The sequence below is a fragment of the Lissotriton vulgaris genome, chromosome 7, assembly GCF_964263255.1.
Source record: "Lissotriton vulgaris chromosome 7, aLisVul1.2, whole genome shotgun sequence".
NCBI classification, from domain to species: Eukaryota; Metazoa; Chordata; class Amphibia; order Caudata; family Salamandridae; genus Lissotriton; species Lissotriton vulgaris.
Window position 1 is genome coordinate 933,201,955 of NC_141695.1, and position 27,802 is coordinate 933,229,756.

General features: G+C 50.1%; 1 protein-coding gene across 2 annotated transcripts in view; it reads left to right on the top strand.

The window, feature by feature from the left end:
• The window catches only part of HDAC3 (histone deacetylase 3), a 277,173-nt gene that overhangs the window by 14,099 nt on the left and 235,272 nt on the right, over positions 1 to 27,802 (top strand). The window contains exons 2-3 of one of the 2 annotated variants that reach the window (XM_086931362.1): positions 8,961 to 9,043; positions 22,149 to 22,291. In XM_086931362.1, the coding sequence (XP_086787488.1) occupies positions 8,961 to 9,043; positions 22,149 to 22,291 (226 nt within the window). The remainder of the gene's footprint in view (positions 1 to 8,960; positions 9,044 to 22,148; positions 22,292 to 27,802) is intronic. The other variant, XM_086931363.1, reaches the window with a different exon arrangement.

The following is a 27,802-nucleotide window of genomic DNA, read 5'->3' on the forward strand; positions in this document are numbered from 1 at the left end:
AAAATCACGGCATGCATCCATTTACTTTACACATATTCGGCTAAAGCGCAGGATGCCATGATAGCTACAATAGTAAATACATAGAAAAAGAAATACGTAGGCGGCAAACTTTATTTCTATTTTGTTAGGTCGAGCTTGCTCGACATTTCGTACAGGGGCTTTTCAAATTGCGACCCATGTTTTCCCTGGCTGCAAGCTTGAACGCGCGCAGCGCCAGCTCGCTCCATGTCACCGTGTTGCGCCCCTCCCCCCACGCATTCCCAGCCCTTTGATGCTTCCGCCACACTCCAATTGCTCCCCTCTCCCGTGGCGTTTGTAATCTTGCCCCCTCACCCTCACACTGTGCTCGCGTCTTTGTTTTATAACTTGCTTTTAAGATAGCACCAAATGCCGCAGTGTGCTTTTTCTCAGTGCTAATCAGTGCTAACCAGTAAGTAACTGGATTTGCTTTGTCAAAATTCACCCGTGCTCAGTTTGTCATTTGAAAGACGTGGCATTCATTGTCTTACCCACATCGACTCTTTGTGCACTCGTGGCAAAGTCGTTCAGGGCGGCTGGCATGAATGTGTTCACAATAATGTAAAAAAAATCACTTTAAAAAAATGCCCAAAACACTGCAAAGATTTATAACTTCTACCAGGGTGAACATCTGCATTTCAATCCATCTCTCTCTCTCTCTACCTCTCTCTCTCTCTCTCTCTCTCTCTCTCTCTCTCTCTCTCTCTCTCTCTCTCTCTCTCTCTCTACCTCTCTCTCTCTCTCTCTCTACCTCTCTCTCTCTACCTCTCTACCTCTCTCTCTCTACCTCTCTACCTCTCTACCTCTCCCTCTCTACCTCTCTACCTCTCCCTCTCTCTCTCTACCTCTCTCTCTCTCTCTCTCTCTCTCTCTCTCTCTCTCTACCTCTCTCTACCTCTCTCTCTAGCTCTCTCTCTACCTCTCTCTCTAGCTCTCTCTCTACCTCTCTCTCTAGCTCTCTCTCTACCTCTCTCTCTAGCTCTCTCTCTACCTCTCTCTCTAGCTCTCTCTCTCCCTCTTTCTCTCTCTCTCTCTACCTCTACCTCTCTCTCTCTACCTCTACCTCTCTCTCTCTACCCCTCTCTCTCTCTACCTCTCTCTCTCTCTACCTCTCTCTCTCTACCTCTCTCTCTCTAGCTCTCTCTCTAGCTCTCTCTCTAGCTCTCTCTCTAGCTCTCTCTCTCCCTCTCTCTCTCTCTCTCTCTCTCTCTCTCTCTACCTCTACCTCTCTCTCTCTACCTCTCTCTCTCTCTCTACCTCTCTCTTTCTACCTCTCTCTTTCTACCTCTCTCTACCCCTCTCTCTCTACCCCTCTCTCTCTACCCCTCTCTCTCTACCCCTCTCTCTCTACCCCTCTCTCTCTACCCCTCCCTCTCTACCCCTCTCTCTCTACCCCTCTCTCTCTACCCCTCTCTCTCTACCCCTCTCTCTCTACCCCTCTCTCTCTACCCCTCTCTCTCTACCCCTCTCTCTCTACCCCTCTCTCTCTACCCCTCTCTCTCTACCCCTCTCTCTCTACCCCTCTCTCTCTACCCCTCTCTCTACCTCTCTCTCTCTCTCTACCTCTCTCTCTCTACCTCTCTCTCTCTACCTCTCTCTCTCTACCCCTCGCTCTCTACCTCTCTCTCTCTCTCTACCTCTACCTCTACCTCTCTCTCTACCCCTCTCTCTTTACCTCACTCTACCTCGCTACCTCTCTCTCCACCTCGCTACCTCTCTCGCTACCCCTTTCTCTACTGCTCTCTCTCTACTGCTCTCTCTCTACCTCTCTACCTCTCTCGCTACCCCTTTCTCTACCTCTCTCGCTACCCCTTTCTCTACCTCTCTCGCTACCCCTTTCTCTACCTCTCTCGCTACCGCTCTCTCTCGCTACCGCTCTCTCTCGCTACCTCTCTCTCGCTACCTCTCTCTCGCTACCTCTCTCTCGCTACTGCACGCCACACACTGGTGCAAGCCTCACACTGCTGCACCACTTCACTCTGGGACACCGCCGCATCACTCTGGGACACCGCCGCATCACTCTGGGACACCGCCGCATCACTCTGGGACACCGCCGCATCACTCTGGGACACCGCCGCATCACTCTGGGACACCGCCGCATCACTCGGGGACACCGCCGCATCACTCGGGGACACCGCCGCATCACTCAGCCCAACCACATCATCACTCAGCACCACAACAGCATTGTGCTTGTTTACAAATGTAACAAATAGATGTTAATATTTCAGTTCTGTTCTTGGATTTTCGTCACAATAAAATACACTGAAAATAACCTTCACAAAAGTTATTTACAAAAGTTTAAGCTATTGCCATTCTTAAATTACAATAACTTTTATTTAAGTATTAATTAATGTAAGTCACGTAAGTACAACACATATATTGCATTACACATGCATAGGTGTCACATTTGCGAAAGTTATAACTAGTGGCATTGTAAATGACAAAGCTATTAATTTCGCTATTTTCAAAAACAAAACATGAATAAAAAATGTGCCATTTACAATACCAATAGCTCAAACTTTACTAATACGAGACCTATTGCATTGCAAATGCTTGTTTACAGTTATTTCTGATTTAATGGAAAGTAACACCAAATCCCAGTCACATCACCTGGCCTTACAATCTTTGCTGGCCGAGCAGATTAGAATAATAAATAACAAAGCAACTGTTGGTTTTTGTAGCCCTTGTTTGTTTCATCTTTGTGGCTGCTCTTTGATCCTGGTGGGAAAGCGGACCTTGCAGGAAAGTTTCGTTAAGAGGGTTAGCTGAGGAACAGAGAGCTCATGCTCACTTGCGCAAGCTTCTCCTGGCAGCGATGCCAGCATGGCCTAGGGTGGGTGTATGGGCTTCCTGACCCCTATTGGGACGACGACTTCCCTTTGGATCCTGGATGGACATTAAGAAATGGAGAAGGTTTATCACCTCAGTACCAAGTCTTGTTCATGGGTCCTCTTTTATCTTTTTCGAGCCTGGGTGCGAATGGGTCCGCTGTGCTTGCTTCCCTGCCCCCCTGGCTGTGCTTGCTTCCCTGTCCCCTGGCTGTGCTTGCTCCCCTGCCCCCTGGCTGTGCTTGCTCCCCTGCCCCCTGGCTGTGCTTGCTCCCCTGCCCCCTGGCTGTGCTTACTCCCCTGCCCCCTGGCTGTGCTTGCTCCCCTGCCCCCTGGCTGTGCTTGCTCCCCTGCCCCCTGGCTGTGCTTGCTCCCCTGCCCCCTAGCTGTGCTTGCTCCCCTGCCCCCTGGCTGTGCTTGCTCCCCTGCCTGTGCTTGCTCCCCTGCCCCCTGGCTGTGCTTGCTCCCCCGCCCCCTGGTTGTGCTTGCCTCCCTGCCCCCCTGGTTGTGCTTGCCTCCCTGCCCCCTGGTTGTGCTTGCCTCCCTGCCCCCTGGTTGTGCTTGCCTCCCTACCCCCTGGTTGTGCTTGCCTCCCTGCCCCCTGGCTGTGCTTGCCTCCCTGCCCCCTGGCTGTGCTTGCCCCCCTGCCCCCTGGCTGTGCTTGCTCCCCTGCCCCCTGGCTGTGCTTGCTCCCCCGCCCCCTGGCTGTGCTTGCTCCCCCGCCCCCTGGCTGTGCTTGCTCCCCCACCCCCTGGCTGTGCTTGCTCCCCCGCCCCCTGGCTGCGCTTGCCTCCCCGCCCCCTGGCTGCGCTTGCCTCCCCGCCCCCTGGCTGCGCTTGCCTCCCCGCCCCCTGGCTGCGCTTGCCTCCCCGCCCCCTGGCTGCGCTTGCCTCCCCGCCCCCTGGCTGCGCTTGCCTCCCCGCCCCCTGGCTGCGCTTGCCTCCCCGCCCCCTGGCTGCGCTTGCCTCCCCGCCCCCTGGCTGCGCTTGCCTCCCCGCCCCCTGGCTGCGCTTGCCTCCCCGCCCCCTGGCTGCGCTTGCCTCCCCGCCCCCTGGCTGCGCTTGCCTCCCCGCCCCCTGGCTGCGCTTGCCTCCCCGCCCCCTGGCTGCGCTTGCCTCCCCGCCCCCTGGCTGCGCTTGCCTCCCCGCCCCCTGGCTGCGCTTGCCTCCCCGCCCCCTGGCTGTGCTTGCCTCCCCGCCCCCTGGCTGTGCTTGCCTCCCCGCCCCCTGGCTGTGCTTGCCTCCCTGCCCCCTGGCTGTGCTTGCCTCCCCGCCACCTGGCTGTGCTTGCCTCCCCGCCCCCTGGCTGTTCTTGCTTTCCTGTGTGTGTATGTGGCTCTGTGTGTGTGTGTGTGTGGCTCTGTGTGTGTGTGTGTGTGTGTGTGGCTCTGTGTGTGTGTGTGTGTGTGGCTCTGTGTGTGTGTGTGTGTGTGTGGCTCTGTGGCTCTGTGTGTGTGTGTGGCTCTGTGTGTGTGTGTGTGTGTGTGTGTGGCTCTGTGTGTGTGTGTGTGTGTGGCTCTGTGTGTGTGTGTGTGTGTGGCTCTGTGTGTGTGTGTGTGTGTGTGTGTGGCTCTGTGCGTGCGTGTGGCTCTGTGCGTGCGTGTGGCTCTGTGTGTGCGTGTGGCTCTGTGTGTGCGTGTGGCTCTGTGTGCGTGTGGCTCTGTGTGTGCGTGTGAGGCTCTGTGTGTGCGTGTGAGGCTCTGTGTGTGCGTGTGAGGCTCTGTGTTTGCGTGTGGGCTCTGTGTGTGCGTGGGGGCTCTGTGTTTGCGTGGGGGCTCTGTGTTTGCGTGGGGGCTCTGTGTTTGCGTGGGGGCTCTGTGTTTGCGTGGGGGCTCTGTGTGTGCGTGGGGGCTCTGTGTGTGCGTGGGGGCTCTGTGTGTGCGTGGGGGCTCTGTGTTTGCGTGGGGGCTCTGTGTTTGCGTGGGGGCTCTGTGTTTGCGTGGGGGCTCTGTGTTTGCGTGGGGGCTCTGTGTTTGCGTGGGGGCTCTGTGTTTGGGGGGCTCTGTGTGTGTGTGGCTCTGTGTGTGTGTGGGGGGGCTCTGTGTGTGGGGGGGCTGTGTGTGTGGGGGGGGCTGTGTGTGTGTGGGGGGGCGGTGTGTGTGTGGGGGGGCTGTGTGTGTGTGTGGGGGGGCTGTGTGTGTGGGGGGGCTGTGTGTGTGGGGGGGCTGTGTGTGTGGGGGGCTCTGTGTGTGCGTGTGTGGGGCTCTGTGTGTGTGTGTGGCTCTGTGTGTGTGTGTGGGGCTCTTAAAGGGGACCTAGACTCCTACTCGGGAGCGACCACTGCGCCTTCGGCCTGGTCGCCCCCACGCTCCTCGCCTCTCCTGCCTCCTGAGCCTCACCTGCTGCCTGTGATTAGCGCTGACGCCGATTCCAGCGCCCCAGCCGCCGCAGGGCCGCCCGCCAAGCCTGCACCCGTTTTCCCGCCGCTGACTGCCTGCAGCCCCGCCCCCACGCCAGCCGATTGGATCCCACGCTCCCGCCTCCCACCGGACCCTCCCTCCCGGCTCCCTTCTTATGACGCCCCCAGAGCGACCGCGCAGCGGACGCGCGCAGAGGGAGCACCGAATGAGCGCCGAAGGTGCGCCAAAGGTAAGCCCGTCTGCGCCTGGACCGCGCCCAGTGCCAGGACCCCTGGCCCCCGCAGACACCAGCCCACCCGCCGGACCTACGACGCCACTGAACTCAACGCACTCCATGCCGGCCGAATCCCGGGATGCTACCGAGCCACCCCGAGACGCACCCACGGACCCTTCTGCTGCCACCCCTGCAAGTTCTCCTGCATCCGGACCTGCACTACTCCAGCACCGACCAAGACCAAGACGAGCAACAGCAGCAGCCACCTGAAATGCATCCTGCTCAACACCCGCTCCGTCCACAGACACGCCGTCGAGCTCTAGAACCTGCTCGACACCACAGCCCCCGACGTCGCCTTCCTCACAGAAACCTGGATGAACGCCTCTTCAGCGCCCGACATCGCCATCGCCATCCCAGACGGCTACAAGATCATCCGGAGGGACCGCATCAACCATACTGGAGGAGGCATCGCCATCATCCACAAGAACACCATCCGCATCACGACCAACACCGACGACACCCTTACACCCTCGCACCCGCCGAGCACCTGCACTTCCAAGTCCACATCAACCCCAAGACCACCCTCAGAGGCACCCTCATCTACAGACCCCCGGGACCACGCACACAATTCAGCGAGGACATCGCCGACTTCGTCAGCCCGCACGCCCTCCCCTCCGCTGACTACATCCTCCTCGGGGACCTCAACTTCCACCTGGAGAACAACAACGACCGCAACACCACCACCCTCCTGGACAACCTCGCAAACCTCGGACTCAAGCAGCTGGTGACCACCCCCACCCACTACGCCGGACACACACTCGACCCCGTCTTCTCATCCAGCAAGGACATCACCTTCAGCCACGCCACCGGACTCCACTGGACGGACCACAGCTGTGTCCACTTCAGCTTCAGAAGGACCACGATCCACCACCACCAGCAACAGGCTGCACGCAGAAGCTGGAACAAGATCACAGCAGACCAGCTCGTGACTTCCCTGAGCAAGAACCCACCCACCAGCGCAACGAACCCCAGCCAAGCGGCCACCAACCTCACGAAGTGGATCAGCGACTGCGCAGACGACCTCGCCCCCCTGAGGACCCCGCCTAGCAGACCCGGCAGCAAGAAAGCCCCATGGTTCACCGACTAACTCAAGAGCTCCAAGAAGAACTGCCGAGCCCTCGAGAGAGCCTGGCGCAGAGACCCAACACCGGACAACATGACTGCCCTCAAGCTCGCCACCCGAAAACACCACCAACTGATCCACGCCACCAAGAAAACTGCATTCAAGGAACAACTGGACAACAACGCACACAACAGCAAGGAACTCTTCATTATCGTTAAAGAGCTCTCCAACCCCAACGCTGGAAACAACGACATCACCCCTTCGCAAGACCTCTGCAACTCCCTCGCCTCCTACTTCCACAACAAGATCGCGGACATACACAACAGCTTCAGCACGCAACCAACGCACGCCACGGCCGAACCACCGCCCCCCACCACCACCCTCCGCTCCTGGACCCCGATCAGCACCGAAGACACCGTCCGCACGATGAACTCCATCCACTCCGGATCGCCGACCGACCCCTGCCCTCACCACGTCTTCAACAAGGCCGACGCGGTCATCGCACCCCACCTGTGGGACATCATCAACACCTCCTTTGACACCGCTACCTTCCCGGACAGCTGGAAGCACGCCGAACTTGGCGCTCTACTAAAGAAGCCATCAGCCGACCCCCACCGACCTCAAGAACTACCGCCCCATCTCGCTGCTCCCGTTCCCTGCAAAGTCATCGAAGACCGTCAACAAGCAGCTGGCCACCTCCCTCGAGACGAACGGATCCCTCGACCTCTCGCAGTCTGGCTTCCGGGCCAACCACAGCACCGAGACCGCCCTGATCGCAGCCACCGATGACATCCGAGCCCTGCTTGACAACGGAGAAACAGTAGCCCTCATCCTCCTAGACCTCTCCGCGGCCTTCGACACTGTCTGTCACCGCACCCTAGTGCAGCGCCTCAGCAACGTCGGAATCCAAGAGAAGGCACTAGAATGGATCATCTCCTTCCTCGCCGGGAGGACACAAAGAGTCCGCCTCCCCCCGTTCAGATCAGAAGCCACCGAAGTCATCTGCGGCGTTCCTCAAGGCTACTCGCTCATTCCAACCCTCTTCAACGTCTACATGAGCCCCCTCGCAGACATCGCACGCCAGCACAACCTCAACATCATCTCCTACGCCGACGACACCCAGCTGATCCTCTCCCTCACCAACGACCCCACCACCGCCAGAGCCAACCTTCACGAAGGGATGAAAGAGGTAGCCGAATGGATGAAGAACAGCCGCCTGAAACTGAACTCTGACAAGACGGAAGTCCTCATCCTGGGATCTTCACCCTCCGCCTGGTGGCCCCCCGCCCTAGGCAGCGCACCCAAACCAACAGACCACGCACGCAACCTGGGCTTCATCCTGGACTCCTCCCTCTCCATGACCAGACAAGTCAATGCCGTCTCCTCGTCGTGCTTCAACATCCTGCGCATGCTACGTAAGATCTTCGGATGGATCCCCACCGAGACCAGGAAGACGGTCACCCAGGCCCTCGTCACCAGCCGTCTGGACTACGGCAACTCCCTCTATGCCGGAACCACCACCAAACTCCAGAAGAGACTCCAGCGGATCCAGAACGCCTCAGCACGACTCATCCTGGACATCCCCCGTCGCAGCCACATCTCCGGACACCTGAGAGACCTGCACTGGCTCCCGGTCAACAAGAGAATCACCTTCCGTCTCCTCACCCACGCACACAAAGCCCTACACAACCAAGGCCCAGGATACCTCAACAGCCGCCTCAACTTCTACGCTCCCAAACGCCAGCTTTGATCGACCGGCCACGCCCTCGCCTCCGTCCCCCACATCCGAAGAGCCACCACAGGGGGACGGTCCTTCTCCTACCTCGCCGCCAAGACTTGGAACTCCCTCCCGACCTACCTCCGCCTGACCCAGGACCACCTCGCCTTCAGGAAGCAACTCAAGACCTGGCTGTTCGAGCAGTAGCGGACCCCCCTCCCCTAGCGCCTTGAGACCCTCTGGGTGAGTAGTGCGCTATATAAATGCTTTGATTAATTGATTGATTGATTGCTCTGTGTGTGTGTGGCTCTGTGTGTGTGTGTGGCTCTGTGTGTGTGTGTGTGGCTCTGTGTGTGTGTGTGTGTGTGGCTCTGTGTGTGTGGCTCTGTGTGTGTGTGTGGGGGGGGCTCTGTGTGTGTGTGTGTGTGTGTGTGTGTGTGTGTGTGTGTGTGTGTGTGTGCGGCTCTGTGTGGGTGTAAATGCAATAGGTCATGCATTTGCGGGCGAATAGGCTATTGGCATTGTAAATGACAATGCCATTTATTTGATTTAAAAAAAAAAAGTCATGAGCAATGTCAATAGCTCTACCTTTAATAATGCCGAGACCATAGCATTGTAAATGCTTGTTTTAAAGTTTGTTTCCAAATTTAGTAGAATCATTTAATGATCACTTTACATTTTTTTTAATTTTTATTTTTTAGGCACAGGACATCCGATGAAGCCTCACCGATTGGCTCTGACCCATAGTCTTGTTCTTCACTACGGTCTCTACAAGAAAATGAGTGTAAGCTACGATTGTGATGCTGAAAAAGACTGAATAGTGCTCATTACTAAACAGAGATGTTGGTCCAAGTGATGGCTAACAGCTATGTCTCACAAATGTACCACCAACTCCATTTTAGTGGGTAAATATGAGGGGATACGAAAGTTTAGGTATTCTATCATGCTTTCTCTCTTTCCTTACCAACAGTTTTCAATTGCCTCCTCAAGAGGCAGGCCTGGAAAAGACTTTTTTAAATAAGGCTGTTAATCATTATCTTTATTGTGACTATATAAGAATTTTTTTTCTCTAGATGAGGTCCCATACACCTCATTTCCCAATTCCTTGCTCAGTTCACCATGTTTTTCAACTATTGAAGGAAGCAGGAATGGACTTCATTTACCCAATTTTTTAGATTTATCCTTGTTTTTGCTCTTTCCTTTGGGGCAAGAATGTTTTGAAAGGGTTTTTTTTATTGTCTTTGACTGTTCAAAGAATATAGCAAAGAAAAAGAATGAGCTAACTACCATATCTTTCAACTAGCAACGTGTGCGTGTGTGTGCGTGTGTGTGCGTGTGTGTGCGTGTGTGTGTGTGTGTGTGTGTGTGTGTGTGTGTGTGTGTGTGCACATACACACACACATATACGTGTGTGTATATTAGTCTCTCCTGAAAAAAAACATTTGGTCCTTTGATTTATAGAACCAACCTAGTTGGTGACATGCTTAATCCTAAAAACCTCGTGGGTGAGGGTTCCTTAAAATAAAAGTATTTTTTCCAGGGAAACTACTAATACATATACTGGATGTTAGTTAAATGATATTGTAGTTAGCTCTAGTTTTTTGCTAGAAGTGTCAAGGGAAGAAGGACGAGCGCTTTTTTACTCACTCTCTTCTTTGGTTGGTGTTAAAAAAAAGCCTCCTTTTTTGCTCCATGTGTCAGTAAGAATTGTCTTCGAACAGGGAAGTCAGTGCTGCAGGTTTTCTATTGCGCAGGATTCTCTTAAGACTAGTTTTTTTATCTGAAAGTATTTCAGCCACTGCATTCCTGTCCGTCCTGCAAGGGCATCCAGCAGAGAATCCAGAAGGAAAGACTTCTATTGATGTTAAACATAGGAATGGTATATATTGCAAAACCATTGACTTTGTGGTAGGAGGTGCCTGTTGCCTCTGAGCATTAGGTATTCAGAACTTGTTTTGACATTGCTACTCCTACAGTGATGGATAACATGCTTAGGCCCGATTTGTTTACTGGGCAGAGGCGCTGTTGCCTCGGGACACCACCGAACATTCTTGGAACACGCTGGGACTGATTAAGCTTCTAAAAAAAAATCCTTTGTAGTAGATATTGAGCATGACACTTTCCATGGTACCAGCAGCTCAGTACCAGAGTTGTTTGGATCTGGCGAAGCTGTATTCTGTTGCCAGAAAAATGCACTCCTGTCACCAGTATTGTGAAAGGTACACCATTCACTGAGAATGGAAATGGCATCTCGTTCTCCAGAATTGGGACCCATACTCTGCCCTTCTTCCGTGTACCATGAAAACATAAAGACTGAGGATAGAAAGGAGAATCCTTAAAGGAGGAGTGAATCTTGTCCATTAAGGTACCATTTTCACTGATTGCTTGACTAGTAAATTCAGAGAAAGATTAAGCCTATAGGTTTACCTTTTGCCAGTAAGTGTGAGCCTCCAAAGTGCTTTTCGTATTCACCTGAAGCTGCTTGGAAAAAACCAGGGGAAGAGAAGTTCTTCACCATGTGATTCTCTGATACTCATAAAGGTAGTTTATCTCTGCCCACGTATGATTCCTTATTCATTTTCTAATAAATTTCATGTTTCCCTAATTACTAAATGGAGACATCCAAATAGCTAGCCAAACATTCGAAACAGTGCACACTGACCTTCCCCATTTAAGAATTTTGGAAGCAGGCACTATCCCATCATGACCAGCAAGAAGTCGGACATTTTTCCCATCCTATGATAAAAAACATTCAGATTTTTTAAAGTTTGCTTTGGACTAGGAACATCAGATATTTTGTTTGGTTTGCTACCATTTAATCCATTTACTCATGTTCAACCTTTTCCCACCTTTTTTTCTGGAAGAAAGATTCTTAAGTAAGGCTTTAAACTAAAGTTGTTGTATTGGAATGAGGATGACACGCCAGGTTCTTTCCACCAATGATTTATTGGCCACATCAGTCGTCCTACTTCCGAATAATCAAAAGCATCATGTGTAACGCTATGCTTGAAATGCTAAACTATTTTTGCCTAATTACTTGTTAAGCGCATCAAGTTCCTCTTATTCGACCATCTCTTTCTAGACAGCCAAACATGCAACTTAATCATTTTGGCAACCCTAGTTAGTTCTCAAAGTCTTGACTCTCCCTTAGCCACTTTGTTTTTTTTTTTTTAATGACTTCCATGTTCCGCTTATCCAAATCCATAGACTTCACACACTTATCAAAATACATTTTGGAAGAGGCCTTCTTGAGAACCTTGTTAGGCAGTTCATGCCCCCTGAAACTTTTGTTGAACGTCAGCACATTTGGAGTCTCTTAACCATCCTGGACAAAGTTTAACCGTAGATTCCCATACATTTAATAATTTTAAAGGGGACACACCAGTTGTGCTGTGAGGGATGATGACATAACTCCACACTTACTCTGTCAAATATTCGTCACCCTTAAACCGGAAGCCAAAACTGTCTGAAGCCCGTCCTTAAGGAAATGATTTGCGAGCTCAACAAGTCGATTTTAAACTGGACTACATAGGGCACCCAGTAAATGATGAATCTCATGTACAGTCTAAAACTTGTGCCTAAGTTCGGGAACGAAATGGATCCTTTATCTTTTACAGATAGGGTTGCCAACTCAGCTGGTTTTTACTTGCCTGGCCAGCAAGAAAAGGCAGTGAACCTAGTTACAGCCTCTTTAAGAGGCTCTTCTAGTGCAAAAATATTTGATAAGAACCTGAATACACCATCAGTATTGACAGATTCAGCAAATGAAAAATAGATCCACTTTGAATATTAGACCACTACTGCGTATATACATGTCTTTGAATAGGCAGTAAATAGTATAGACTCAAACAAATTCCATGGCCACCTTCTTCCCTTGGAAACCAGGGAGAGAAACAGGATGCAAAGGCTTCTCTGCTGTTTTCTAATGCTTATCAGACACTAAATATGCTTCGAAATTACTTGCACACCTTTCTACTCCTGTGTCTGGCAAGGCCCACCAATACAATTGCTTCAGATTTTTGCAAGGTGAAGTAATCCCCAAGTCTTCATGTGCCGTCTTAATCCTGGTGTCCCTTAAAGATGCAAAAAGGTAATGCCTCTTTATTATTCCCTGGACTAGAGTTTACCCCCATTGTGCATATCCTCTCATCTCTGTGCTTGAGCATTGTGCCATCGGCTAACCATTTCTGATGTATTCCATGACTTTGGCAAGTATACTATCATTCAAATAATCCATTGTGTCTCATAACTAGTCTCTACATTCATGGACCGCATCAAAAGCAGCCACATCGTCTGTCAATAGCATGCGAGATGAGCAATCTGACTTGACATTCTTAACCTCGGTCACATGCTTGATTGTGAAATTGTACTTCTGGTGTTTATATTGAAGTCCTAACTAGTTAGGACGTGGCCTTATCCACCCCTTTCCCACTAATTAGTAAACTAATGGTTTGTGGCCTCTGAATTGTCAAACACAATACCCAAATTTTAAGCCAGAAACTTCTCTACAGAATAGAGTTTCTCTACCATTCACCCACTGGTCCAAAACATCCTCCATACCCACATAAAATCACATCCCCTGTGATCACGCATTTTTTATTTGTAATAAATGGATTCAGGACATGTGCTTCCAAAATTAAATTGTTACTAAGGTCAATTCAGCTTTACAACCTTCCTTTAATAACGTTCTAGGAGGTTGTACAAAAAGGTCATAACTGCATAGAACAAGCATATTACTTATTTAACCTGAGAGAATAAAACGTAAAGTACTTATCTGTGGCAAGAGTTGCTTTCTTAAAGGCATGGATGAAACAAAATGTAGTCTTAATTCCATTCTCTGAAACTGTATGGCCCAATTACACAATTTTGTGGGTAGAGAATTTCAACTTCTCCCTTCTTACAGTCACCCCTCTCTCTTTAAGTATTGACAGCACCCTTTCCAGAATGACCTCATGCTCTATGGAAGTACTGGAATGCGTATACACCCGAGATATCGCCATACAGGACATCCATCAGTTCCTGTAAAATGCTTGCCGCTAAGAGAAACCCAAACAGGAATTCTAGCTATGAGAATGTCTCAACAGTCTCATAAATATGGTCCGCTCCAGAGACCTTGCATCGAGGGGTATCTGATGATATGTTGAATGCAAGTCAATGATGGAGAAATTCTTAGATTTACCTAAATTCACTAACATTTCATGTATTCTGGGCAGAGGATGACAATGATCAGTACTCTTGCTAAGGGTGCAAATGTCAGCACAGAGATCTATTTCACAGAATATTTTGGATCACTACTGGGGCCTCCCACTCTAAAGAATCAGTAGTTCGAATTAAGCCTTCAAAACAGGATGATTCTAGAAGGGCTTTAAGCATGCCCTAGATGCTCAATGGAACAGGCATCACCTGTTGATTTTAAAGAGCCATGTTGAACGTAAGATTTATGTGTGACTTAAGCCTTATGTTGGAGCTCTAAACCTTTCATCTCACCAATACGGTCCTGAAAAACTTTTGGAAATTTTAACAGAAATCGTTACACACTATTTGAACAATTGAAAGCATGTTAAACTACACTCAACATCGGCATTTCAGCCAATACCATTCTCTGCACCTGGTCTCAAAAGTAATGCCAAATCCTGCTACTCCATGATGTCTCTACTTTTGATGGTCTCACAAGTCTTAGGTTCAGTCATCCTACCTAAACACTCCAGCATGCTCATGAAAACACACAGCATGTCTAGGCCTTGATCTTTAAAATCTTTATGGAGTTGACTTCTGATTTGAACAAAGTATATACTTTACCCCAATGCTCACAGAAGGTTTGATGAGTAAGAATGTTGATCAGTGATCCCGACTATGCCATTAGCTGAAGCTCAACATCGCCTATACACACACATCATACATAGAACCCCTGACAGATATATATATTTTATTTCTACAGCCCAAACCTTTCCAAAAGGCAGTGGAGGGCTGTACATGGTCAAAGGCAAGCATAAAGTCAACAAGTTGCGGAAGCCAGGTTGTGTATGGGTAATGCATTGGGATGTAGTGTTTTTTAAAGAGGTCGGTCTTCAACTCTTCCCCAAATTGGAGAAGCATTTGGGCATTCGTAATGGATACAGAGCTGTTGTTTCAGATCTTGGGTGTATAGATGGAAAAGGCGTGCTGTGTTTTTTCATTAATACACTTCTAGTGTACATTCTTAAACTGTCTTGGTTGCGGGTGTGCCAAGATCCATCACAGACAGCAAGCTTCTCACTAACATGAGCAGGGTACTGGATAGCTTTGTAAATGTTGCAACTGGTTTTCTAGATGGTGCGGCCAGCAAGCGGAGCCAATGGGGTTCCATCAGGATGGAGGTGCTGTGATAATATTTCTTCAGGCCCTGGATGAGATTTGCTGCAGCATGTGGAATGCACCTAAGGGCTGCCAGTGTGAAGTTTTGGAGGCCGTGGATTAGGCCATTAGCATCATCCATATACAAGAGCATGAAATCTTAAACAGCAGTTCTGAATTCACTTTCTGGAAGAAATGATTTCTGTTTCTTTAGAAGTGAGAACTTGTTCCAGACTTTTTTTTAGGCTGTGTGAGGTTGGTGTCTAAGGGGAATCCAGGTGATTTGACATTCATTTAAAGTTGTGGTTCGAAGCAGTCGGCGTTCATGTCATTGAACCAGGTTTGTACCTTACCTTGTTTATTGTTGACAAATAACAGCAATTCTGTTTTTATTGTGTTGAGCTTCAGTTAGGCACTTGGGGCCCGATGTAGGGGCCCTAATACCGGTCGGAAACGGCCTAATTCGGCCGTTTCCGACCGGTATTACGTTTTTCAGATGTAGGGTATGCATTTACAGAATCTGTATTTACAGATTCGGTAAAATTACAGAATCTGTAAATGCAGACTCGGTAAAATACCGATTCTGTAAATGCAGATGTAGCTGGCACATGTCAGAGTGCCACAGGGCTTTAAGAATCGGTATTTTACCACCCAATCCTATTGGGTGGTAAAATACCGAATACAGGTGTGCATGCACATCTGTGCATGCACACCTGTGCAATGTGACACACAGACATGCCCTTAGGGCATGTCTGTGTGCCTCATGGCACACAAGTCCGGAATTGGGGTGCTAGAGGGTGTCGAAGTGACACCCCCTGCACCCTTGCAACAATCGGAATTTACCGAATCGGTAAATACCGATTCGGTGTTCCACATTGATTCCTATGGGCTTCAAGGCCCATAGGAATTAATGGGGGATACCGATTCGGTATTTACAGAATCGGTAAATACCGAATCTTACTGATTCGGTATTTACCGATTCTGAATTACCTACCCCCCCTCTAATTTACCACTTCTTAAATACCGAATCGGTATGATTCGGTATTTAAGAAGTGGTAAATTAGAATTACCTACATCGGGGACCTAAATATCTAGGTCTAGATGATGTGCACTGAACATCTAGGTCTGGGTGATGTGCAAGCATTGTTTAAGCAGAAGAGCCTTTCAAGTAAAGTTGTCCGTCATCGGCATAGTGGTGAATCTTGATGCTGTTATCTGTGAGAAGTGCAAAAACAACAGTTGATGGACAGAATGCAGAACAATGTCATACATTCACCCCAGTACAGAGATCTGGGCCTAAATCCATCATTTTTCTGCACTCCACACCACCCCAGTTCAGACATGGCCATATGCAAATCAGTCTGACCCTGTGCCTCATGGGAACAGTCCAGCCCGAACTTCCAAGCCATGTCTTCCCTGGACCGGAATCAAGCATCCTAGGACCTGTTTCTGGCTATCAGCCGTCTTCAGCCAGGATAGCTTGACTCCAGGGGTGTGGAGAGCATGGGACTCACGTCTGAGCATACCCATCCCACTCGGGGTGATAAATGCTAAAAAAACAGTCGATGGACAGAATACAAACAATGTTATGCATTCACCCCAGTACAGAGATCATATTTGAACTGGGGTGGTGTGGAGTGCAAAAAAATGATGGATTTAGGCCCAGATGTCTGTACTGGGGTGAATGTATGACATTGTTCTGCATTCTGTCCATCAACTGTTGTTTTTACAGTTATCTGTGAGAAGAGCATTAAGCAGCCCCATGTATAGGGTGAAGATGGCAGTAGATGGTATGGAGCCCTGGGGGCCTCCACAGGTGATAAGAATCTTTCGTGACCTGGATGTGCCCATGTGAAGAACATTTCTGTTGTATCGTATGTGAGACTCCAGGGTGCATATGAGGGTGTGGTGGTTGACTGTCAAAGGCAGCTGAGAGGTCCAGCAATATCCAAAGGCAGGGGGGGGGGTCATCTTTTTCTGTGGTCAAGAGACCATATTCTATGATGTGTAAGGGAGCGGTTTCCGTGCTTAAGCGAATTCTGAAGCCAGACTGGTAGTCATGCAGGAGATGGCAGGAGATGGCTAGGAGATGGCTAGCATTTGATGTGATCTTGTAGTTTAACATAGATTGCTTTTTCAGTGAACTTTCAGATGAATTGTAGATGAGTACCAGTTACTTAGTTGCTGAAGTCATTAGTGTCTAGTCTAGACTTCCATAGAAAAGGGAGGATCTGCCTGTCTTGTGGGCTTCTGGGAAATTGTCTTGCGGAAGAAAGGCATTGACAATAGTAAGTAGGTGTAAAAGAGCATTTCCAAAGAGCTTTGATGAAGGAAGGTGATAAAACATCCTCATAAGATGTGGTTTTAAGGAAATTGGTGAGATCTGTGAGCGATAGGACTTTAAAGGCTCACCATTGTATGATTCTATTGGAAGGGGTGGGTGTAAGAATTGAAGCCGGGTTGGTGTTGTAGATGTGCTTCCGGAACGTCTCTACTTTTATCATGAATGAAAAGGTTAATGGCATTCCATTTTTCTGTGCAGTGAGGAATAGTTGGGCCTAGGCAAGGGATTCAGGCAATTCTTGATTGGCGTGTACAGCTTTTTTCTTCATTTGATGGATGGCTTCATTGATAGAAGTTAAAATAGAATCCACAGACAGCACGACATTGGCCAGATTTACATTACATTCATCCTGCTCTGCTTTTACTTCGTCTCACCTGGAGTTCTGGCACTCTTACAGACAATCTGGTGTTTTTGCTCGGATTGCAGTATTTGCTCTGGTTAGAACAATTCTCATTGTTTCCCAAGTGTCATTTTGACTCACACCTTTACCAATCCCCAACAGCCCTTTTATCCGAACTTCTGCACAATTTTTATTGTGAGTTCACAGGAATCGGTTGCTCAATCTCCTGCATGACACTCCCTCTTCTGAAGCCAGTGCTTTAGATGAAAGCATAAGATTGTTCAATGCCTTTGGAGATGTCTACCACCTGCAAATGTGTGAAGTTACTGCATCAGTTCTTGTGTTAAAAACAAACTGATCTCTTATGTAAGTGTAAACACTATTTTCAAAGTTGCAGTTGTAGTCTGCAACCTAGCAACATAGTTCTACACACTTTCCTCCATACTTGCTTTAAGAAAGTTATGACATTCATAATCTTATGCTCGTCAGAATACTGCTTTTGTAAACGTGCTAGAGCCTCATGATATTCATCCCAAACTATACACTGCCCCCGAGGGGCATCTGCCTTTGATCGTTTGTCAAATACTTGTTGGCCCACTAGCCTCAAATGAGTAAATAGGAAATCAGTTTTTCTTGCAGCATAAAACTTCCAACCATCAATAGCCATGTATTACGTATGAATAAGTCAACACAGGACTGTGGGGCTACATCTTGCCTCACATGCACTGCAACTCAAATGGGTTGATACTGCGGTCGTAAACGCACGGACCTTGTTCATCTGTCTCTGTACTCCCAAACCAAGTGCGTACTATCTCATGGCCAAAGAGGTCTGATGATCAGGACTAAATGTACCTCTGGCAACCCCAAAATAGTCCCTTACACTGTAGAACGGATGGTATGCCTTTATAATTTTATTCACAGGCGCACTGCACAGATCCTCAACTTTGTGGCAGTGGGCTCTCCAGTTTACAATTTTCACTGAAATCTGTTGTATCAGAATGAGGATGCGGCACCAGGATCTCTTAACCAATACAAGAGACAAATAGCAACTGCCAGACTGCAGAATATGAGACTGATCATGAGATGCATCATAACATCAGTGGTGATCTAGGAGTAAGTAAAAGTGAGCAAATTCCAGAAAAGTTGCCATATGTGTCCCAAATAATTTTATGACCTGTTGAAAATTATAAAATTGGGAGCGTATTAACACGTCTGCTAGATTTCCTCCAGAAGTAACAGAGGAATATCTGTTCTGTACAATAGGATTAAAATTTGCTATTCTATAGTTCCTCCAGATTAATAACGTTTTTGGGGGACGCTACAGCCAGAACAACTAATGGCTCATTCTGTGCACAGAAAACACGTGCCTCAGAACTACACTCTTTAACTCTGACTTGCAGGTTAAGGTCATAGACTTGCTGGTTGACGTCTAAACCTTGTTTCTGATAAGGTTCTGGAAACAACTAGAATGGGTGTTGAACACCAAGTCACTGAGTATCATTGCTACCTCATAGTAAACCGATATTTCCAACCTTTTATGTCTTTTAAAAGGTTAGCAGTTTTCTTAAGGAACTTCTGATTTTTCTCCACTAACACAATCTGGTCACCCATTCTGCTTCCTGTGATGCCACTAAGAAATCATCATGACTCCTGCAGGTCCCTAACATACTTTCCTCCTTTTACAAAGAATGGTTTTTGTCACTCAGACCAGTAGGTTCTGAAAATAGTCTTGGAGGTTAACATATTACTTTTCTCTTGGCTTCCCCTGTGTTGCCTTCAAAGAAAAAAAAAAAGGCAGAGCTTCTTCGGCAGATACAGAAGCTTCTTCTCTTCGGAGCTAGCCTGTTGAGTGTGGAGCCAAAAAAGTGGGGCAGGGTTTTTACTCTAGGTGCTTTATTGTATCCAAAATACTAGGTCATCATACTTATCTCTGACCTCTACGACCTTAAGCATTTTCTTCTGGTAGACATTTTTCATAAGATAGGTTAAATTCTCAAGACATTACATAATAGAAACTGGTTGCCATCCTTTGACATCTAAGATGCTTAGTTTCACATACCCATCAAGAAAAGGCATTTGTGGTACCTCAGATTTCAGATAGGATTGGGCACTTTCAATATAGATACATATCTCCCGGCCTCAACTCCGTCTAAAGTTTGCAGCGCTGCTCTGATGGGGCTTTTCCACCTCTGCATTATGATGTAAAAAAAAACTACCATGTTCCAGTGGTGATCTTTACTTGTAGCAGGGAAGGGAGTGGTCGGGGCACAAACGCACCGATAAACACTCATGCATTCACACAGGCACACAGGTATCCATTTACAACACCCACTCCCAAATATTTATGCACACAAGCACGCACAAAAAATTAAAATAATTCATTCATACTTATCTCCGCAGCGTTCTGCCTTGGAGATCCCAGGAGGGCTGAAACTGCTGCCCATGGAAGGCAGCAGTCTCTTACTAGTCTGAGAGTGGGATGGGGTCATTGAGACTGCTGACACACCCCACCCTGTGACGAGGTGCCGTGATTGACACTTGCCCATCGGCACTTTAGCTATCAGAACTGTAGCATCCAGGTCCGAGGCATTCAGTAATGCTCTCCCCTCGTCATGAGGGTGAGGGCCTCGAGGTGCTTTGCCAGGCTGAAGATGTCACGCCCACAGGAGCTGTGACTTCTTCAACCCCTCAAAGTTCATCTCGGGCAGCCAGAAGCCTGCACATTTAGTACTGGTCTAGCTCCTGGCTGCCTGACCTGAAAATAGAGTGTCTGCCAGGGTGACCATTGCTCAGCTTAACAGATTCTCTTTATGGTGGACCCTCAGCCCATTTGGATGGTCTGTGACAGCCATGTTCTATTTGACCTAAGAATGAGATGCCCAGTCTCCTGAACTTTCCCTTTGTTGTTCAGGTATGTAGCTCGGTACTTGTAAACATCTTTCTCAAGGCCTTTCTGCTATGGAGGAAAAGAGTGTAAAATCAGACACGGAGTAGTTAGTCTCTACCATGCTGCGCAAGTATGTCGGAGAAATCAGTCTATCCTTCATTCTGTCTTCAGTAGGTGGGAACTTCCTCAAAAAGATGCTTTGTACCCTTATATTGCCAATCCCATCCTGGTGCAGGAGAGTATTCCCTAGCAGAATTGTAAAGGAAAGTTATCTATTACTTTCAACCAGCCCCTTTCATTTCAAGCACTCCACAGAAGTTTCCTTATTCCAACAGCTTTGATATTTTCCTCATAGCCCCTCTTTGCCCGTGATAGATTTGACACTCACACCAGATTCTTCTTCCACAAAATGTTATGGCGCTTTCTCTGATTCCAGATCTCCGGGTGCAGCAAAAGGAACTGATTCTTCATTCCTCCATCCCTCCATACTTATGAGCCTGGTTTCTGAGACCAGTTTATTCAGACTAAGATCTGTGGTACACAGCTATCACTGTCCCTTGTTCTGTCCTAGTGTACTCAAATCGATTTAATTATTATAACAAACTGGTGCTCTTTCAACACTGGGACCATCGAAATTGCCTAAATCGTTTGCAACCATGCTTATATAATAATATTCATGAGACTTTTATCGGCCTTTGCAGTCCTTGGTGACAAATAATTTCACTTGGCTCTCGCTGAATATCCTAATTGGCATGCAACAGTGTTTACTCCAAAACATATGGTACATAATGACACTTTGATAATCTACTCTATTTACATCCTCATATTAAAGAGCTTGTTCCACAGTTGGAGGGTAAGACGGTTAAAAAGTTTGGTCAGTCCCTCCTTGATGCCAAGATCATTCAAACCAATAGCATTTTGACTGTCTTTTTCACTATCACCTCAAAAAGAAGTATAGGTGAGCTTCAAGCTCTCACTTCAAAAGAACCTCAGCGATTTTCAGTAACGATAACATTCTATTGAGAACTGTCCCCTCTTTTATTCCTGAGATTCTAATGGAAACGTATGTACAACCGAAATAAAATCCACTCTACGCAGTAAGACCACATTCCTCCTCATCTTCTGAAACTGTACACACCTTTATTTTCAGGGTACTTACATTCTCCTGGGAAAGAATGACCACCTTCAAGAAGTGTGATCATGTTTTCGTTACTCTGGTGGTTTTATCCCAGCCAAAATAGCAATTGAGGATAGTATTGGAAGATCAGTGGTCTTGTGTATATTAAAAGCATTTGAGGTGAGAGGTTTATTCCCCTCTGTCAGTTTGTGCTCATTCCCACCGGACTAAGGTGTAATCACTGAATTTCCAAGCCCCATTTGTCTATTGCAGGGACTTGTAGCACAGATACTTGGGTTTCCCTGCATTAGTTATGTATTCATTACTCACTGGTTACATCTTCCTTTAAAGAGCTGGCTCTTGAAGTTCTTTTCCTCTATTTGCTTGGTCTGGTCTCGTGTGTTCTGTCACCATCCAAGCATTTGTGGCCTCTTGCTCCTCTAGACCCCTTGTTAGTTTTGTTATGCGTATACCTTACATTGCAGAAAAGAATTTGTTGAATATGGCCTTGCATTATTGATGGATGGGTGAGGATGCAGCTTGGACAAGAACAAGGGGCGCTCATTGTAGATCTGCTCAAATCATTAAAGTGGCTGCATCTTTAAAGAAGCCTTTCCAAGTCCTGCCTGCTTAACATACATTTTCCAATTATCGGAGATGGAGGGAGAGCATGAAGTAAAAGTATTGAAGTCATCATGAACATTTTCTTTTCCTGTCCTTTGTACTTTAAAAAGGAATAAAGGTTAATATAATTTGGGGTACATGAACTATGTGGCACTAGTGGCCACCTAAAAACAGTTCTCATTTGTTAACAAGGCTGCTTTCACATCCCCGCAAATGCTTGATGCCAACATTTCTTGTCTTCCAGGTATTTAAGCCCTACCAAGCTTCCCAGCATGACATGTGCCGCTTCCATTCGGAGGATTACATTGACTTCCTTCAGAGGGTCAGTCCCAACAACATGCAAGGCTTCACCAAGAGCCTGAACACCTTTAATGTAGGGGATGACTGGTGAGTAGGGAAGAGATTAGTACATTTTCAGCATAGTTTAACCAGGGTATTAACAGGGGAGGGTGTGTGGGTGGGCGTGGCGTGGCTTGGGAACATGGCCAACTAGATGCACCTTGCAGAGCTCCTGCTGGCATAAAGTAATCCTGCCGAAAATCCTGCAACATCTGGATCACTTATGCCACATAAATATCCCGTTTGGCACACATGTCGATTAGTGTGTGCGAGGCGGAATCCACGGCCAGGGACGGCGCTACTGATGAGGCAGTGATTGCCGCTGGAGACTCGGTCATATTGAATCTCAGCAGCTGCCGGGCACCTGGTGAGGCTTTTCAAGGTGCTGAGGCCTGAATCATTGCAGGGGGAGCACGCCGGGCACGGTGGTCCCCTGCACACTACAATATTGCTGAAGAGCATTGATTCTGGGCTGCTGAGAGCAACATCTGCAACCTGGCCACGTGGGAACCGGGGCCTGAAGGCACCCTGACAAATTGAAAGGAGAGGAGAGGAGAGGAGAGGAGAGGAGAGGAGAGCAGAGCAGAGCACTGCCTTCTGGTACAGAGGGGCTATTAAGTAAGTGCAGGATGTCTTCGGAGTCCCAACGCCAACGGCCTAGACGCCAGTCCAGGTGGGGGCAGAGAAAAGCTCTGGACACATGTGGCACGTGTGGAAACATCGCAGCGCTCTTGGAGGCAGGCCCCTCTAGGAACAAGACTGAGGTTATGTAATGCATATGGCAGGCCCGTGAGTACGACTATTGAGAGTCCAGTGAGGGGTGGATCTTTGAGGTGGCGGACCGTGTAAGGGAGCTCAGTGAAGTGAGTGTAGTGCATTTGAGGAACAGGAGTTTCCCTAGAGGGAACAAGGCAGGGGAGATTGCCTCCTTGTCGCAACCCAGACGGAGGGTGACATACAAGTTGGGGAAACCTAGGAGTGACCCCTAAAAACACTTCCACAGAGGGCTAGAGGACTGCCCCTGCTGCTCAACAGGGGAGCATGGTACAAGCGGCACCCATACTGGTTTGGTGCAAGGGACCCGAAATTACTGGTGCCGGAATGTTTGGGGAGCTGCCCTGAACTGTGCACAGCAATTGGGGGGGGGGGGGGGGGGGTAGGCTAAACCAGCCAAACAAAATTCTGAATTAAACACGTGATCTATCCTGAGTGGGTGGAAAACGATTCACGGGTCAGGAGTGGGCAGCAATACGATTTTGCCTTGACACTGGCAGACCTGATGGCAGCAATTAACAGCTCACAAGAAGAGCTGGTGGTTAGGATGGACTTTGTGACCATCAACGGTAACCTCTTGCGCACAGATCTCTGGAAAGTAGTGGACCGAGTCACTGGGACAGAAAGCTTAGTCTCGAAACTCAAAAATTGTGAAGGAGCTAAAAAAGAGACAGTACCTATGTTGTCAGAAGTGTCTACAATACTTAAGGACTGGGTGAAGGACCCTGGCATGTCAAGAAGAAACAATTTGCGCTTTATTGGGTTCCCCGAGAATGCCGAGGAACAATCGGCCGAGTTGTTCCAGGAAGACTGGATTGTGAATGTGCTGCAATGCAAAAAGATGTCCAAATTCCTCAACACATAACATACATACATACATGGAGTTGGGGGGGCGTGGCTAAGCAAGCCACGATGGCGGCCGTGTTTTGCTGAGGCTCCGCGATCGGGCTAGCACTCTATCCAAACCCGAGGATCGCCGTGAGCCCCACAGCGCAAAACTGCTGACCGGAGCACCCCAACACGACGGAGCATCGACCGCCGTGACTCTGCCGACGCTGGAAAGGGCGAATTTCCTCCATGACTGCTTCCACCGGAGCCGCACGCCGAGACCCAAGATAGCGGCCACGGCCCGGTGACACTGCTCTCCCCGGGACCCCCTACGCACAGCAGTGAGGTGACTGTCGGTGGATTGCCCGGAGCGGGCGGCAGGACCAGCGGGAGTTGAGCGCTGGTGTGCCCCGCTGCTGCGACACCCCTCCGGCTACAGGAGCCGTCCCGGCACTCCGAGGGCTCGCCCCCGCTGCGTCCGGGTCCCCGGCGGCCGCACTGGGCGGTCCACGGAGCCTGCCGTCATCACTGCATCCCTTGCCGGAGGTACGCACGATGCAGAGACACACTGCATGACTGGGGCGCCCTCCGCTGCCATCCGGCTCCTGTTTCCCAGAGGTGTCTGATCTTAACATGGCGCCCGTGCTCGTCTGAGAGGGACGGCGCCTGAGGAGCTCCCGGCTGCACTTACGGAGGCCCTGATCGCCGCACTCCGCCTATGCGCTCCTGCTACCTGCTCCCAGGAAGTTCGGACTGGCCCCCCCCTTCTTTTCCCTGCCACACGATTGCTACAGCCGCCTGGCCCCGCCGAAGCATCCAGAGACTTGCTCCCTCCCCACCCCCCGTTGCGGGGACCACCAGGGCGGGACTGCCGATACCCACGACGAGGACAACCAGCGGGGAGACCCCGCAGCCCACGCCCCTGCTTCGCCCTTCAAGTGTGGGCACTTCACCGCTCGAGAGCCCAGGACCTGGTGGGCTAGTCCTTGGCCACCCTGCACCTGTCGTGACCACACATTCTCCCCTGACTAGGGTCTGCTCGTGGGACCCCTCCTCGGGGGGCCGGCCTCTCCCTGCCCTCGCAGACTCACAGCGCCCCACCTGCTGCCGGCATGGGGAAACCTAAGGGCACACAGGTGACCGCTGTCCCAGAAACAGCCCCAGAGAACATGCCACACACCCGGACATGGTCGCAAACCCACGCGCCACAAACGGACCCCACCTTATCGGCGAAGCTGGACCAGGTGCTGGCAGCTCTAGAGATGTCCCGACTATCAATGGAGGAACGTCTGGGCAGCCTCTAGACAGACATCAGCTTGCTCTGCGACGACCACCGCAAACTGGCAGACAGAGTGACGGAGGGGGAGAAGATTTTGACCAGCCTACAACCCGCCGTGAAGGCGCAGGGGACAGATCTGCAGGAGGTCCTGCGTCGCGTGGCGGCCTTTGAGGAGCGCACAGTCGATCTGGAAGGGCGGTCGAGACGCTGCAACATCCGCGTCCTGGGCCTTCCGGAGGGGATTGAGAACTCAGACCCCATGAACTATATGGAGTCATGGGCCAGGTCTTTCACCCCCGAGGCGGAGCGCTCGGCGTTCTTCTCCATTGAATGAGCTCCCAGGGTCCCCGCCCGGGAACCAAGACCGGGCTTCCCTCCAAGACCCTTGTTAGCCAAGTTCCTGCATTTCCGTGACCGTGACGCGGTGCTCCGCGCGGCCCGGGCAGCGGGCCCTTTGCAGGTGGAGGACCAGCGGATCATGGTGTTCCCGGATTATGCTCGAGAGGTTCAGCAGCAGAGGTCCGCATTTCTAGATGTCAAAAGGCGCCTCCGGGCAAACTATGTACAGTACTCCTTGCTGTTCCCAGCCCGCCTCAAGGTCTTAAACAAGGGTAACGCCAATTTCTTCGTCACCGCCGAGGAGGCGCAAGATTGGGCTGAGCTCCACTGCCTATTACTACCCAAGGCTGGAGCCCGACGAGACCAGAACAGTCACTCACGGAGATCCAGGAGACGTGGCCTGAAGTGCCCCCAGGCAAGCCCCTCCAAGAGCCAAGGATCCTCCCCCTCGAGATCGCCTGATTTAACGCAGATCATGCGAGAGCGACAAGAGGCTCTGAGAGCGGTGGTTGAACTGCACTCGTCACCCCTAGAACCAGACCTGGAACGCCAACCACACCTCTTCACTCTGGAGAAAGACCGTGACAGTGATGGCACGATGTTGGGAAAAGGTCAGGCCTTTTCCCCCTGGTCATCTTGCAAACGATGGACGCTATCCTGGATGGACGACCTAGCACCTCTGAGTAACATGGGACTGGATTGTATCCTCTTTATGAACACCTTACTTACCGAATGTGCTCTGACTCTACTTAAGCGCTCTTCCTATGTAGGCTCACGCGCGACATACGTCACTCCTGCAAAAGCCCGATCAGCGCCCAGCCTCGCATACACGCGCTGCCACCCCCCCAGTTTCTTGTTGTATTCCTCCCCTAGTGGGACACTAGTTTGGATATACCGCCCCCGGTGATGTATCTCCTGCATTGGGACTGTTTCCCATCCCCTGTTACAGCAGTTTTCCCTCCTGTCAGTTCCTGTCCCTTCCCCTCAGCAGCAAGGCATACACGGGCATGTACACGATATACAACCTCACATTCCCCCGGCCCTCCTGGGTGCTCTCAGTTGTTTGCACAGCCTCTGATTGATGGCAGTTCCACGATCGGACGTTAATGTCCTCACGCTCAATGTACGAGGCCTCCACACGCCTAGTAAGCGCTATTCTGTTTACTCATACATCAAGCGCATGACAGCTGGAATTGCTCTCCTACAGGAGACACACATTAAAAGCACCGAATTGGGCAGGCTGCAGGCTAAATGGCGCGGGACGTTTTGTGCCACGACATACTCTGCTTTTGCGCGCGGCGCCTTAATTTGGGTTAGACCAGGTACCCCCTTCAGGGAACTCAAACGGGTGGTGGACATGGAGGGAAGGTACGCTCCACTGGAGGGGCTTTTAGACGGTCAGGGGATCCTTCTTGGCAGCATATACGCCCCAAATACTGAGCAGGATAAGTTCTGGGATCACCTTACGGGAGTCTTAGCCCAATTCACTGCTGTTCCCTGGGTCTTGGGAGGCGATTATAACTGCACGCTAGACCCTTCCCTGGACCGATCGCACCCTCCCACTCCGCGCTCCCCAGCCCCCGACAGTCGGAGTTGTTCCGTGCTTGGTCCACGCATTGGGCTCTCACCGATGCTTGGCGACACTTACATCCTCATACCCGCCTTTATTCGTTCTACTCTATCCCTCACAACCTCCGGGTCCGCCTTGACAGGTTTCTATGCTCCGCGCAGATCCTCCCTACGGTCGTCTCTGCGGACTACCTGGGACGGGTCGTCTCAGATCATGACGCTCACATACTGCGGCTCACCTGGCGTCCCCCACACCCGCCTGTCCCTACCTGGCGACTACCTAGGGAATGTCTGACTGATCAGGTGTTCCGAGACTCGCACACAGGACTACTTCACGCACAACACGAACACGGCTTCTTCAGCATTGATAGAGTGGGATGCGTTCAAGGTGGTGGCACGGGGGAGTGCATTAAACAAATCGCAGGGGTACGACGCACATTGGAACGGGCACTTACAACCACGGAACAGCGCCTAGCTACACTCACTAAACAAGCTGATCCCTCTGAGGAGCACGCTGCGCTCACAGCTGAAGCAAAGTCGGCCTACCAAGCAGCCTGTGCAGATCTCCGGAAATATAATTTCAGGGCCTATGCCTCCAGAGTCCATAGAGACAGAGACAAAACAGGTGCGATGCTCGCATGGCTGGCGCGACAGGACACCGAAACCAGACCGATCACGGACATCGTCACCCCGGAGGGTGAGCTCGTGCGCTCCCAGGCGGAGATCCTGCTGGCGTTCCAACGCTATTACACCGTGGTGTATGGTGCCCC